This window comes from Eleutherodactylus coqui, chromosome 4 (genome assembly GCF_035609145.1).
Source record: "Eleutherodactylus coqui strain aEleCoq1 chromosome 4, aEleCoq1.hap1, whole genome shotgun sequence".
NCBI classification, from domain to species: domain Eukaryota; kingdom Metazoa; phylum Chordata; class Amphibia; order Anura; family Eleutherodactylidae; genus Eleutherodactylus; species Eleutherodactylus coqui.
In genome coordinates, this window is record NC_089840.1 from 29,317,486 (window position 1) to 29,331,950 (window position 14,465).

Here is a 14,465-nt window from a genome sequence, read left to right on the forward strand (position 1 = left end):
ACAAAATGACGGTGAACAAAAATGACCTGTGTGCCGCCTTAGGATAAAGGGTCAGTCAGCGGGTATTACTGCAGCGCTCACAGTTTGTGGACTCTGATGCTGATGGTACTAAACACACAGATAACTGTCCAGGGACCGCCGGCCTATACTGAAGACGATGTTCTGCACACTGATCCTATATAGTACGATCACCCTGCCTAACTGCGGAGCGATTGCCCTGACAAGAGCGACCCCACTCAATGGAGGCTAACCCTGCTGTAACCCTACACGACCATAAGACTAAGGCCTCGTTCACACGGGCGGATTTGAATTGCGGAATACACCATCGGCACTCGCTATTCAAGTTACCCGTAGGAAAGCATGGAGCGTCCTCCGAGCCACACACATGCGGATTTATAAGCGGATACTTCTCTTGGAGACCGGGCAGGGAGGTGGAGGAAAGCACCATCAGGCTGGTGATTTTTTTTTTCCCCCATGCAGATGATCCACGTACATCCATGCAGAAAAACCATTAAACCCGCGATCTCCCGCCAGCATTTAAAATTCATTTACGCAATGACTTGCAGATCATCCGCGACAGAAATCCACATGTGGAATCCCTGTGTGCCCTGTGCATGAGGCATAACACCATATCCAATCCCAAGGTGGTCCTCCCATATAGGTAGTTGACGGGGTCATCAGGGGATATTCATGATAATGAAGGACATGGAGAGATGGAATACCCACAATCCCCCACTGATGGGAACATCATGATGCTAACCCGTCAGGAAAACTATCAGAGATTATATAGCCCCAATAAGCCAATCGTGAAACCCCTCGGCCATCTTTTTCAATACATAGGTCTGAAAATGTTAGTTTGTCAGGATGGATCTCCGTGAAACACACTATATTATTGTTAAAGGGGTTGTCCCGTGGCAGCAAGTGGGTCTATACACTTCTGTATGGCCATATTAATGCACTTTGTAATGTACATTGTGCATTAATTATGAGCCATACAGAAGTTATAAGAAATTTTTCACTTACCTGTTCCGTTGCTGGCGTCCTCGTTTCCATGGAGCCGTCTAATTTTTAGCATCTAATCGCCAGATTAGACGCGCTTGCGCAGTCCGGGTCTTCTTCTTTTCTGAATGGGGCCGCTCGTGCCGGAGAGCGACTCCTTGTAGCTCCGCCCCGTCACGTGCCGATTCCAGCCAATCAGGAGTCTGGGATCGGCAATGGACCGCACAGAAGCCCTGCGGTCCACCGAGGGAGAAGATCCCAGCGGCCATCTTCAGCAGGTAAGTAAGAAGTCACCGGAGCGCGGGGATTCAGGTAAGCGCTGTCCGGTGTTCTTGTTTAACCCCTGCATCGGGGGTTGTCTCGCGCCGAACGGGGGGGCTGTTGAAAAAAAAAAACCCGTTTCGGCGCGGGACAACCCCTTTAATGAGACATTGCTTAAGTGCCTCAAGAGATTCTATATTGCCATCCCAAAGGAGAAATCCTTCATCAATAAAGCATCCGCATTAAACAATGTGGGGGCACCGGCGCTCCCCATGGCAGTGCCTCTGAGCCGGTGGAAGAGGGTGGTACCCAACAAGAAGACATTATTGCAAAGGATAGACTTCAACAATTGAACAATGAACTCCTTGTGCCGGGCGAACTGAATGCCCGTAGTCTGCGAGAAATATTTAACCGCCCTAACGCGCAGACCATTGGGGATACTGCTGTATAATGTCTTGACGTCAGCGGGTGCCAATAATATCATTCACTGAGACACCATCAAACTTGAGGAGTAAATCGGGGGTATCCCGTAAATAAGAAGGCAAGGCTTGGACAAAGTCATGGCGAATCCGATCAACGTAGATGCCGATGTTCTGAGTGATAGAATTCACCCCTCACACTATCGGTCTGTCCTCCGACTTGCAGAGATCCTTATGCATTATGGGTAAGTGGGCATTTGTGGACGACGGGTATCAAAAATTCAAATTCTTTCTTATTAATCAAATGTGACTCCCAATGTAGCCTAAAAGTATATTTTTCAGCTCTGTCATGTAACGAGTCCTGCCACATGGCTTCATATTGTATGTGATCGAGGATGACTACATCGCCGCCCTTATCAGAGTGTTTACAGACACGTTGTCCCTTCGTCTCCAGGGCGTGTGGAGCGATCTACAAGGTCTTGTTCCCTCTTATTTAAAAATTTGCGACAGGCCCTTTTACGCAAAACGATTATTGTTCAAACAGTCGTTTAAACAAGCGAAAATGAACAATAATAGTTTAGCGTAAACATGGCGAACAACCAAACGATCAACGACAAATCTTTCGCTCATCGTTCAGAAAAATTATCGTTTGTTTAAACGCAATAAAAGGGATCAAAAAAGCCGTATATTCCCAAAATGGTACCAAGTGAAACAATTTACAAAAATCCCCCACAGAGCTCCGGCCATGGAAAATAAAAAAAATGCAACTGTGTAAAAATAAATTCCAAAAAAGTGTTTTTATTGTGCAAAAAAAAAAATCATTTTGGTATTGTGGTAATCGTGCCGACCCACAGGAAAAATTCAGCAAGTCTTTTATGCTGCGTGATGGATGATGGAAGAATTGATTTGTTTTCTCTTCCTGCCCTCCAAAAAAAAAAAGAATAAAACTTTTTACAATACATTATCTGTACCCAAAAATGGTACAATTAAAAAACTATAGTTTGCCACCCAAAGAACAAGCCCTCACACGGCCGCCGCGGCGGAAGAATGAAAACGGTATGGCTTTTGAAAAGTGGAGATGAAATTCCCCATAAAATTGTGTCCTTTGGGCTGAAATAGGTCGTGTTCTTAACCCCTTCCCGCTTCAGGACGTAGATTTACGTCCTGGAGCATTGGGGTATGTATGAAGAGAGCTGACACCCGCGGGCAATAGCTGCTATCCGCCGTGCGGCAATTAACCCATTAAATGCCGCTGCCAATTCTGACAGAGTTATTTAAATCCCCCAAAAGATGTTCAGGGGTCCCGTACGGCCCTTCCCCCGCGGTGAGATCGGTGGAGCCGTGCAGGTGTCATGGCTGCCAGGGGCCTTCTGAAACGCCCCAGGGCTGCCTTGGGAGACTGCCTATCAAGCCATCCGTGTGGGGTGACTTGATAGGCTGCCTGTCAAACTGCAGTATGATGTAATGCTGTAGCATTACGTCATACTGCAGGAGCGATGATCGAAGCATCACATGTTGTAGTCCCCCAGAGGCGCTTAAAAGTAAAGTAAGAAAAAAGATCAATAAAGTTTTTTTTTTTTATTGTAAAAAAAAAGTAATACAAGTTTAAATCAACCCCCCCTTTTGCCATATCTGTAATTAAAAAATCTAAATCCTAAAATAAAAATACATATTTGATATCGCCAGGTCCGTAAAAGTCCGATCTATCAAAGTAGCGCATTATTTTTCCCGCATGGTGAACGTCATCCGGAAAAAAAAAAAACCGCCAGAAATGCACTTTTTCAGTCACCCTGTCTCCCAGAAAAAAAACGCAATAAAAAGCGATCAAAAAGTCAAATGTATTCCAAATTGGTACTAACGGAAACTACAGGACATCCCGCAAAAAATGAGCCCTCGCTCAACCACGTTGACGAAAAATTTTTACAAGTTATTGCGCGCACAAAATGACCGCAGAAAATAATTGGAAAAAAAAAAAATGTCTTTGAAAAAAAAAAAAAAAAGTAGTATAGTAAGAAAAAACCTATACAAGTTTGGTAGCGTAGTAATTAAGGATGAGCGAGTATACTCGCTAAGGCACTACTCGTCCATAAAGATTCGGGGACTGCTGCGGAGCGGGAAGTTGTGGGGGAGAGCGGGGAGGAACGGAGGGGAGATCTCTCTCTCCCTCTCTCCAGCCCGCTCTCCCCTGCTCCCCGCTGCGACTCACCTGTCAGTTGCAGCGGTCCCCGAATCTTTATGGACGAGCGGGGAGATACTCGTCTAAGGCACATTACTCGGACGAGGAGTGCCTTAGCGAGTATACTTAGTAGTAATCGCACTGACCCATAGAATAAAGTTATCATGTCGCTTTTGTTGCAGTTTGTGCGCCGTAGAAACAAAACGCACTGAAAGATGGCGAAATGTCGTTTTGTTTTTTTTATTTTACTCCACTTTTTAAAAAGTTTTTCAGTACATTATATGGAACATTAAATAGCACCATTGAAAACTACAACCCGTCCCACAAAAAACAAGCCCTCATACAGCGACATCAATGGATAAATAAAGGAGTTACGACTTTTTAAAGGGGGGAGGAAAAAACGAAAATGGGAAAAAAAAGGGGCCGCGTCCTTAAGGGGTTAAGGGGTTGAAGGGTGTCCTTAGCAGTGATGGTGGTCTGGTTGTTGGTCCTGCCATTATGTATCATGATGTCATACACATTACATGTTGGTTTTGGTCATTAGATGTTTGTACTGTGGACTCAGGACTTCCTGAAACCCAAGTACAGCAACCTTCTCATTATAGCGGCTGATGACACATGACTGACGTGTCATTCTCTATCATACTGGCAGAGGAAATACATGTCACCATTACACACTAAATGGGAAACCACTGAGCAACCAGTGTCAGGCAGCTGCTGCCAAGGCAAATAGGATCACGGGGAGCATCAGAAGAGGTCCAGGGGTGCATGATGAGAATATTGTTCCTTCTCTTTACAAGTCACTGGTCAGACCACACATGGAATATTGTGGACAGTTTGGGCACCGGGACTCAAGCAGGACATATCAGAGCTTGAGCGGGTACAAAGCTGGGCAACTAAAGTAATAAATGGAATGGGCGGACTACAATACCCAGAGAGGCTATCAAAATTGGGGTTATTTATATAGTTTAGAAAAAAAGACGGCTGAGGGGCGACCTAATAACTATGTATAAATATATCAGGGGACAATCCAGAGACCTCTCCCATCATCTGTTTATACCCAGGACTGTAACAAGGGGGCGCTCTAATAACTATGTGTAATATATACGTTCTCAATACAGAGACCTCCCATCATCTATTTATACCCAGGACTGTAACAAAAGGGCGCTCTCTACATCTAGAGGAAAGAATGTTTCTACACTGACACAGAAGGGCTTCTTTACTGTAAGAGCAGTGAAACTATGGAACTGTCTGCCTGAGGACGTGGTGATGGTGAACTCAATAAGGGTACAAGAGGTGCCCGGACACCTTTCTTGAGAGTAATAATATTACATGTTATATCACTGATTTACTACAGAACGGTCAGGAATTATTACAATTCTATCGGAATGGAGTCGGGAAAGGATTTTTTTTTCTCCTAAAATGAGGAAGATTGGCTTCTACCTAATTGGGTGTTTTTGCCTTCCTCTGCATCAGCATTGGGGTTAATAGGCTGAACTGGATACAATATTATGTTGCATATTGAAATGCAGATGATGAAACAGAAGCCGCGGTTCTTTGTGGCAGCGTGTTGTGTAAACCTCCTCTTTATGTCCCGGAGTGCGCTGAGTACATTGTAAACCATTCGTGTTTTACAGATCAGTCTTCTCTTGACTGACGGAGTAATCTCCTGTATCTGAAGGGAACGGCCCGTGGCCCGTCCATTACATGTAACAACCATTGTAGATACTGCATCAGCTGAATGTGACCTGGATGGCCGCAGACAACAGGATTCTTTATCTGTTCTCTATGGCTTTCATGGGCAGCTGTGATTATAAGTGAACCTCCGTACTTCTAGTTAAGTTCTAGATGATGAGTTGCATCCACATTTAAAGGGTTTTCTAGAGTTTTAAAAGTGGTATTTCAATTTGAAACTTCTTAATGTTAGATTTTGTATGTAGGTAAAAGAACGATAGGTGCGGCTTCCACCTCTGGGTCCGGCACCTACCCTCAGTTCTGGCCTGTACTGACCCCAGTCTAGTCATATGCGGTGTCAGAGGTGGTCGGGATTTGCAAAAAACTGCTGAGCGGGCAGTCGTATGCGGTTTATATAGATTGGGAACTGCAGAAACGGTGAAGGTCATTGTGATACTCTGTTTCCTTAACTCCCGTTGACTTCTATAGGAGTTAAAGGGTTGTCAAAGGTTAGAAAAACATGGTGCTGTGTTTGGAAGAAAGCAGCCATGTTTTTCTAACCGTGGACAACCCCAGGGAAACGGCATAACACATCCCGCTTGGCTGTTTCTGTAGGTCCCAACCATCCCCAGCTGCTGCTTTCAGTGGGGCCAGATCTAGCGAGAGATGCAAGTCCTACCTCTGGGACCCGCACCTTTTTTAGACCTTCATCACATCCACAGGATATGTGATGAAACTTTTAAATGGTAATATGCCTTTTTTTATTGATGGTTAATCCCTAGAATAAGCCATCAAAGTCAGACTGGTGGAGGTCCTACTCCCGGCCCCCTTACCAGTTAGTTGACTGATGGCGCTGCGGCACTCATTATTGTTTGTCTGGCACAGTACCGTACGGCTTGTAGTGTCTCAGTCTCGTTACTGCAGCTTATCGCAGCTCCGTCCCATTCTATTTTTGCAACAAAGGTAATAGTGAATTATGTGGGATATCATGTGTTGTACAGTCCTTCTCCTCCTCCTCTATCTTCATTTTCTTCTTCCTCCTCTCCCTCCTCTTTCCCTACCCCTGGTCTTTCTCTTTCCCCACCCCTGGTCTTTCTCTCTCCCCACCCCAGGTTCGTCCTCTCTCCCCGGCCCCGGCTCGTCCTCTCTCCCCGGCCCCGGCTCGTCCTCTCTCCCCGGCCCCGGCTCGTCCTCTCTCCCCGGCCCCGGCTCGTCCTCTCTCCCCGGCCCCGGCTCGTCCTCTCTCCCCGGCCCCGGCTCGTCCTCTCTCCCCGGCCCCGGCTCGTCCTCTCTCCCCGGCCCCGGCTCGTCCTCTCTCCCCGGCCCCGGCTCGTCCTCTCTCCCCGGCCCCGGCTCGTCCTCTCTCCCCGGCCCCGGCTCGTCCTCTCTCCCCGGCCCCGGCTCGTCCTCTCTCCCCGGCCCCGGCTCGTCCTCTCGCCCCGGCCCCGGCTCGTCCTCTCGCCCCGGCCCCGGCTCGTCCTCTCGCCCCGGCCCCGGCTCGTCCTCTCGCCCCGGCCCCGGCTCGTCCTCTCTCCCCGGCCCCGGCTCGTCCTCTCGCCCCGGCCCCGGCTCGTCCTCTCGCCCCGGCCCCGGCTCGTCCTCTCGCCCCGGCCCCGGCTCGTCCTCTCGCCCCGGCCCCGGCTCGTCCTCTCGCCCCGGCCCCGGCTCGTCCTCTCGCCCCGGCCCCGGCTCGTCCTCTCTCCCCGGCCCCGGCTCGTCCTCTCTCCCCGGCCCCGGCTCGTCCTCTCTCCCCGGCCCCGGCTCGTCCTCTCTCCCCGGCCCCGGCTCGTCCTCTCTCCCCGGCCCCGGCTCGTCCTCTCTCCCCGGCCCCGGCTCGTCCTCTCTCCCCGGCCCCGGCTCGTCCTCTCTCCCCGGCCCCGGCTCGTCCTCTCTCCCCGGCCCCGGCTCGTCCTCTCTCCCCGGCCCCGGCTCGTCCTCTCTCCCCGGCCCCGGCTCGTCCTCTCTCCCCGGCCCCGGCTCGTCCTCTCTCCCCGGCCCCGGCTCGTCCTCTCTCCCCGGCCCCGGCTCGTCCTCTCTCCCCGGCCCCGGCTCGTCCTCTCTCCCCGGCCCCGGCTCGTCCTCTCTCCCCGGCCCCGGCTCGTCCTCTCTCCCCGGCCCCGGCTCGTCCTCTCTCCCCGGCCCCGGCTCGTCCTCTCTCCCCGGCCCCGGCTCGTCCTCTCTCCCCGGCCCCGGCTCGTCCTCTCTCCCCGGCCCCGGCTCGTCCTCTCTCCCCGGCCCCGGCTCGTCCTCTCTCCCCGGCCCCGGCTCGTCCTCTCTCCCCGGCCCCGGCTCGTCCTCTCTCCCCGGCCCCGGCTCGTCCTCTCTCCCCGGCCCCGGCTCGTCCTCTCTCCCCGGCCCCGGCTCGTCCTCTCTCCCCGGCCCCGGCTCGTCCTCTCTCCCCGGCCCCGGCTCGTCCTCTCTCCCCGGCCCCGGCTCGTCCTCTCTCCCCGGCCCCGGCTCGTCCTCTCTCCCCGGCCCCGGCTCGTCCTCTCTCCCCGGCCCCGGCTCGTCCTCTCTCCCCGGCCCCGGCTCGTCCTCTCTCCCCGGCCCCGGCTCGTCCTCTCTCCCCGGCCCCGGCTCGTCCTCTCTCCCCGGCCCCGGCTCGTCCCCTGTCTTCCTTTTTTTTATCTCTGCCCCTCTCCCTGGTCTTTTCCCCTGGTTTCCTTCTCCTTCTTGCCCGCTCTCCTCCCACTCCCTCCACCCCATCCCTCAACCAAATATATTTATGACTTTTTTATATTTTACAGTTTGGCAAATAAACAAGACCAGGAAGGTGCAATGGCGGAAGCGGATATCATAGAGTTTCTGTCACTGGAGAAGTTGGTGAATGACAACAAGTGTTTATGTCAGATCGTAAGTATTAAGTCCTTGTGTGTATATAAAGGGGACCTGTTCTAGACAATACACGATAGTATTAGTCATCAATAATCCTTTTGTAATCTGCACTTAATACCCCACAGCCCCTCATACCGTCTAGAAACCAAGCTTATAAAAACCCTGCGCCGCATACCAATCAGTGGTTAACGCTCCGGTTGGCGTAGCATTATATATGCCACCCGCAGTCTTCTCTGTGACCCAGCCCCCTGCCTTTGATTCAGGTAGATGACCACCCTGTATTATCCACAAGCAGGGTGAGAAGCTGATGACCCAGAAGTCTGAGCAGGACTGGCACATGTGCAGAGAAGGCCGATTAGTTTGCCCTCTACATGGCACAACTGGCTGTGCATGCACCAGTCCCGCTCTGACTTCTGGGACATCCGCTTCTTTTCCTGCTTGCAAATGATGGAGGGACATCATCCAGGTCAATCAGAGGCAGGGAGGTGATGCGCAAAATTCTGTGGGCAGGGGCCACAGTCCATGTGGTGCCCCAGATCCTTAAAGGGGTGGTCCAGTTGTAAACTATTGATGGCCTTTCCTTAGGATAGGCCACCAGTAGTAGATCATAAAGGGTCTGCCACTTGTGCAGTGTGCTGATTTCTGCAGAAAGCAAACAATGCGGTTAGTATTACTAACAGCGACTAACAGAATGATATTTAACAAGGAGAAATGCAAAGTCCTACATCTGGGCAAGAAATATAAAAAAAGCACATACAGGTTGGGAGGAATTGGGCTAAGCAGCAGCACATGTGAAAAATCCTTGGGTACACTAATAGATCATAGACTGAACAGGAGTCAACAGTGTGATGCAAAGGCAAGCGCAATTCTGGTTTGTACTAAGAGAAGCACAGACTCTAGATCATGTGAGGTAATTATCCCACTCTGCTCTTCCTTAGTCAGACCTCATCTGGAACACTGTGTCCAGTTCTGGGCACCCCACTTTAAAAAAGACAGACAAATTTGAGCAAGTTCAGAGAAGAGTTACCAAGATGGTGAGCTGTCTGCAAATCATGCCCTATGAGGAACGGTTAAAGGATCTGGGAATGTGTAGCTTGTGAAAAAGAAGGCTGAGAGGAGACTTAATAGCCGTCTACAAATATCTGAAGGGCTGTCACAGTGCAGAGGGATCAGCCCTATTCTCATCTGCACAAGGAAAGACTAGAAGCAATGGGATGAAACTGAAAGAGAGGAGACACAGATTAGATATTAGACAGTGCGGGTGATCAATGATTGGAACAGGTTACCACGGGAGGTGGTGAGTTCTCCTTCAATGGAAGTGTTCAAACAGAGGCTGGACCAATAGCTGTCTGGGATGATTTAGTGAATCCTGCACTGAGCAGGGGGTTGGACCCGGTGACCCTGCAGGTCCCTTCCACCTCTACCATTCTAGGATTCTATGATTACAGGCAAAGTTTCCACTGAAGTGAATGGCATACCAAAATGGGCACTGCAGTGCGAACGGAGCTGTCTTACTTCTTGCAGAAATCGGCCCGGTGTATGAGTGCAATGGCCCTGAGAGCAGCTGATCAGCAAGGATCCTGGGCGGTGGACCTCCTACATCGGTGACCTCCATTGGTGACATAGCCTAAGGAATGGCTGTTAATAGTTTACAACTGAACAACCCCTTAAACTCTTGATCTGTATGCGGTGCAGGATTTTTACTAATTTGATTACTGGAGGTTTGCGGGTCTAGTAGGTACATTTTTGTATTAGTCATGAATGATCCCTTCCTAAGGCCGGGCTCACAAGTTTGTTGCCCGTTGGTTGGCTGATTGGTACAACTTTACATGGTCTGATGGTCGGGCAATGAATGTTCCTACAAACGCTCTTGTCCAATCATCAGGCCGCGTACTTGAAACAAAAGTCAAATTAGAGTATTGTCTGACCATCTCGGAAGTAAACCTGATCGCTCAGCTGCACAAGTCTATGCTGGAGTCGGCAGCGATTTTATTTACAGCAGCTTCAGAGTTAGCCATACAGCTTTGATGACGGGTGATGTCGTCGCACCTGTATGATGATGTCACTACGCTTTGATTCTGGGCCCAGAAACCTGAACATAATTCTTTCCTATGAGAAACTCAGTTGTTTATTGTTTATAAGTCCCTTTAGGTTACTTATTTAACCCCTTAAGGACCTAAAAGACCAGAAACTTTTTAGGGATTTTACCCATGTGATGATTTTACTGGCCTATTTTTTTTTCTTCTGCTACCAAAATTATTTTTTATGTGTTTTTCCGTGACCTATGGGCTATTTCTTATATCTATTTTTTTTAACTGACTTTTTTTCCGTTTTTTATGTTTTGTTTTGTTTATGTTTTTGTTAAAAAGCTAAAAAGAAAAAGATTTTATTTAAATTTTATAGTTTTTTAAAAATTATTATACTTATGCTAAAATAAAGTATGGAACGGATTCCTCATTTTGTTTCGTACGTTTTGATATTTAATATGTATGGTTTCGGATTACAGGGCGCATACAGTGATACTTTTGATTGGCGTCGGCTTTGGGTCATTTATGTATATATTCATGTATATATTTTTATTTTATTCCGAGTTTTTTTTTATGTTTATTTTTGTAAAAAAATTTTTTGCCATCTATGTCCACCGTGACGTCATATAAGACGGCGTGGAAACAGGCTGAACTAGATGGACATTGTCTCCTTTCAGCTTAACATACTATGTAAGACCTCTGGGGAAACATTCACATTGTTTTTTTTTTTTAATTTCACGCTTTTCCACTGTCACTGGGACATCCGTAGGAGCCTCAAATACAGGGAAAACATCCCCCTGTAGTGACAGTTGTCACTAACCGAGCTGATCAGGGTCTGCTAGCTCATTGAGCACTATGTACCCGGGAAAGGAGAAGGCAGAAGCGGTTAAAAGCTGCTTCTCCCTTCTCCTCTGGGTCCTCGGTTGCGTCTGAGGACCGCGCTTGGTTGGTTAGAACTGCTAAAAGAGTTGCTATTGCAGTCTAGCAAAGTTTTCAGGTTAGAAATGCAACTTTTAATTGATTTCCGTTTTTTTCTCCATGTTTAGGAGCCTTGTTCAGCAATTCTAGGCTATGGGAAAAAAATTGACTTGCATATTAGAAAAGGCCTGAACTGGTTACTAGAGGTCATAGCAAAGGACTATGAAGCACTAAATGAACGTGTTCAGAAGGAGACGGCAGAGCAGCGAGCCCAGGAGGAACAAGACAAGCAAAAAATAGCAGAGCGGGTGAAGAGGATACGTGAGGAGCGGTAATATACCTCACAGTGTAGTAATATTCGCTATACAGGGTTGTGTTAAAACGCAGATCTACCGCTATGTCTCATACTTGTGTCCTATATCGAAATAACAATAGCGCACTTGAATAGGAAGACATGGAGGCGCTACATGATGGTTTGGCGCATCTGGGGGTCCCGGAACATGGATTTCAATTTTGTGTTGTGATTAGAGATGAGCGAGTATACTCGCTAAGGCACATTACTCGAGCGAGTAGTGCCTTAGCCGAGTATCTCCCCCTCTCTCTCTCCCCCCCCCCCCGCTCCCCCCTGCTTACCGCCGCATCTCACCTGTCACCCCCGCCGGCAGCCGAATCTTTAGAGACGAGCGGGGAGATACTCTGCTCAGGCACTACTCGCTCGAGTAGTTAGCCTTAGCCAATATACTCGCTCATCTCTAGTTGTGACCGCTGTAAGAGAGAGAGTAAAACCCTATTCCGATACATTCCAGGACAAATCGCCCCAGAAGTCCAAAAGTCACCCAATTCATGATAAATGGTGGTTCTCGGGGACCTTTAGATAATTGACCCCCATGATCTGATGGGTCTGAAAATTGAGATTTTTATATACATTCTAGCAGCTAGAAAATATGCAATGTTTTGTAAAGATCTGAGCTGGTTGGGTGTTACCCCTCCGGTGATTTGTTCTGAAATGACCTAACTGCATATTTGAAGAGTAGCATGTGAGAAGCAGAAATCCTCTTTCCGCGTATTTCTAAGTCCCGCGGGACCGCCACTATGACTGAAGTAAGGAAACGTAAGTACTGGTAGTACAGCCTATGTGAAAGCGTATTCCAAGTGGCCTCCGCCACTTGTGATTTGCGTCATCCTCTTACTGGTGACTTGCATTACATGTGCACAGAATCGCTGCTTCCTCATTCACTAACACAACCGATTGGTGAAGATTCAATGCAGATGAAATGCAAATTAATGAGAGCACAACCCAGGCCGAAGTGGCGGAGGACACTTTGAGTATGCCTTCGCATAGACACAATACCAGTACTTACATTCACTTATAGCAGCAGTCCCACGGGACTTCAGTAATGAACAGAGCGGTAGTCATACATATGTGCCACCACTTCATCCAGTTCAACTAGAGCGCAAGAAATAGTCGAGTTCATGCACCCCGCCATCTTGGACACTCCCATTGAAATGAATGGAGAGACACTACGCATGTACAACCGCTGCTCCATTCATTCAAGAACGTACCAGTTCCCCATTCTAAGGATCAGTGTGGGTCAAACCCCTTTAACCCTTTCAAGCCCACTGTTGGACATCTTCCGAAGTAATCACTAAAGCCTCTACAGCTCCGATGTCACAAGACATCCGACAGGGCACACTTACACTATTCTCCGCTGCCCGCACAGATGCACCCCATCGTGTAGTTACTGACTTTTTCCAGCAGGTGGCGCAGTTTTGTTATGGCAGAAATGGCAAGGCCCCCTAGGGAAGCCCTCAATCCAAAAATGGATTGGAAAGGGTTAAAGCTTTTGTTAAGAACTCATTCATTGCACTAATTGGACACAGGTGACCACATTCTTGGCACTCCTATGTTCTCAATGTGGCGCCTCTCCACTAAGCGGGCCAGGGAGATGGATGCACGCTGTTGGGTATAATAACCGAACTTCTGTTGGTGTACCTGGGAGTGCGCGGTGCGGGGCTGGCGGGATCATCTGTAGAAATGTGGAAATCACACCACTGATCCGGCTCTGCTACATTGTCTGACTCAACTTTGCTACTTGTTCAGCAGACGAACCTCTTCTGGTCAGCAGTTGTCTACTTGTGACCAGAGAAGCTCTTAGGCTCTTCCTAGATAATTTGCCCCGCTTCTCCCCCTCTTTGGCGCACCCTTACGTGTGACTTTCTGTAAAGTATTCATGTTTATTTCCATTATTTATAGAGAAGAACGGGAAAGGGAAGAAGCGGAGCGAGAAGGGAGACAGCCGGCCGACGAGGACACGTCTGTTCCTGTGGTCAACCCGTTCCAGCCCATATCGGCCGTGATCATCGAGGTATCTCCTTCTTCGGCGCGGTATTTACTCCGTCTGTCGTCAGTCTATCCTTTTTTCTTTGGACTTTGACCTGTTTTTATAACAGGAAATCCATTTGAGATTCACAAAGCGCTCATTGATAGGAAGCTGCGGCGTGCGACAGATGTGCTGGGTTTATAGCCGGGCAACTGTGTTATAGAGGACACCTGTCTGGCTGCGCACTTGTGTGTATACATGTGTGTGTGTACAGGGTGTCCAAAAAATGTATACACCCTTCAATATGTTTGACTTCTGCAGTCACATGACGTGCTCTAAGTGGTCACTATTAACCCCTTCAGTGGCAGGTTTAGTATTACTATGTCACGCCTCACGGGGCAGGATTTTTAACCCTTTGCAATCTAATTTTGCATTCAGGGTTTCCTAGGGGGCTTTCTCTTTCTGCCATTTCACAATGGAGCCATCTGCTGGCTAGAGCCAGTACTGCAGTATGGGACATGCTGGAGAGGCCCCTGACAACAGAGTGGCCAGTAATCTACAGTAAGAATACCCTGCCGGACGTCTTCTGACATCGGAGCTGTACAGCCTTCAATCAGAATGTCTTCAGACGTCAGACAGTGGATTGGAAAGGGTTAAATAAGAGTCAACAATGCAATTTAATCTCGCAAGCCTTTATTAAGGGATGCAACAATCACATTGCAACATTTTTTTGGAATGAAAGAATACATTATAACAATTTTGGAAAGTAATTTCCAAATTTTGGAGGAAGGAGATTTTTCCGGACGTGCCACTAAAGGGGTTAAAGGGTATTCTG

The 14,465-nt window shown here is 48.6% G+C and overlaps 1 protein-coding gene across 2 annotated transcripts in view; it reads left to right on the forward strand.

Annotated features, from left to right (window-relative positions):
* Window positions 1-14,465, forward strand: part of ARL13B (ADP ribosylation factor like GTPase 13B) — a 63,781-nt gene that overhangs the window by 41,714 nt on the left and 7,602 nt on the right. For both annotated transcript variants that reach the window (XM_066599151.1, XM_066599152.1), the window contains exons 5-7: window positions 8,277-8,382; window positions 11,438-11,640; window positions 13,564-13,675. In XM_066599151.1, coding sequence (XP_066455248.1) covers window positions 8,277-8,382; window positions 11,438-11,640; window positions 13,564-13,675 — 421 coding nt within the window. The remainder of the gene's footprint in view (window positions 1-8,276; window positions 8,383-11,437; window positions 11,641-13,563; window positions 13,676-14,465) is intronic.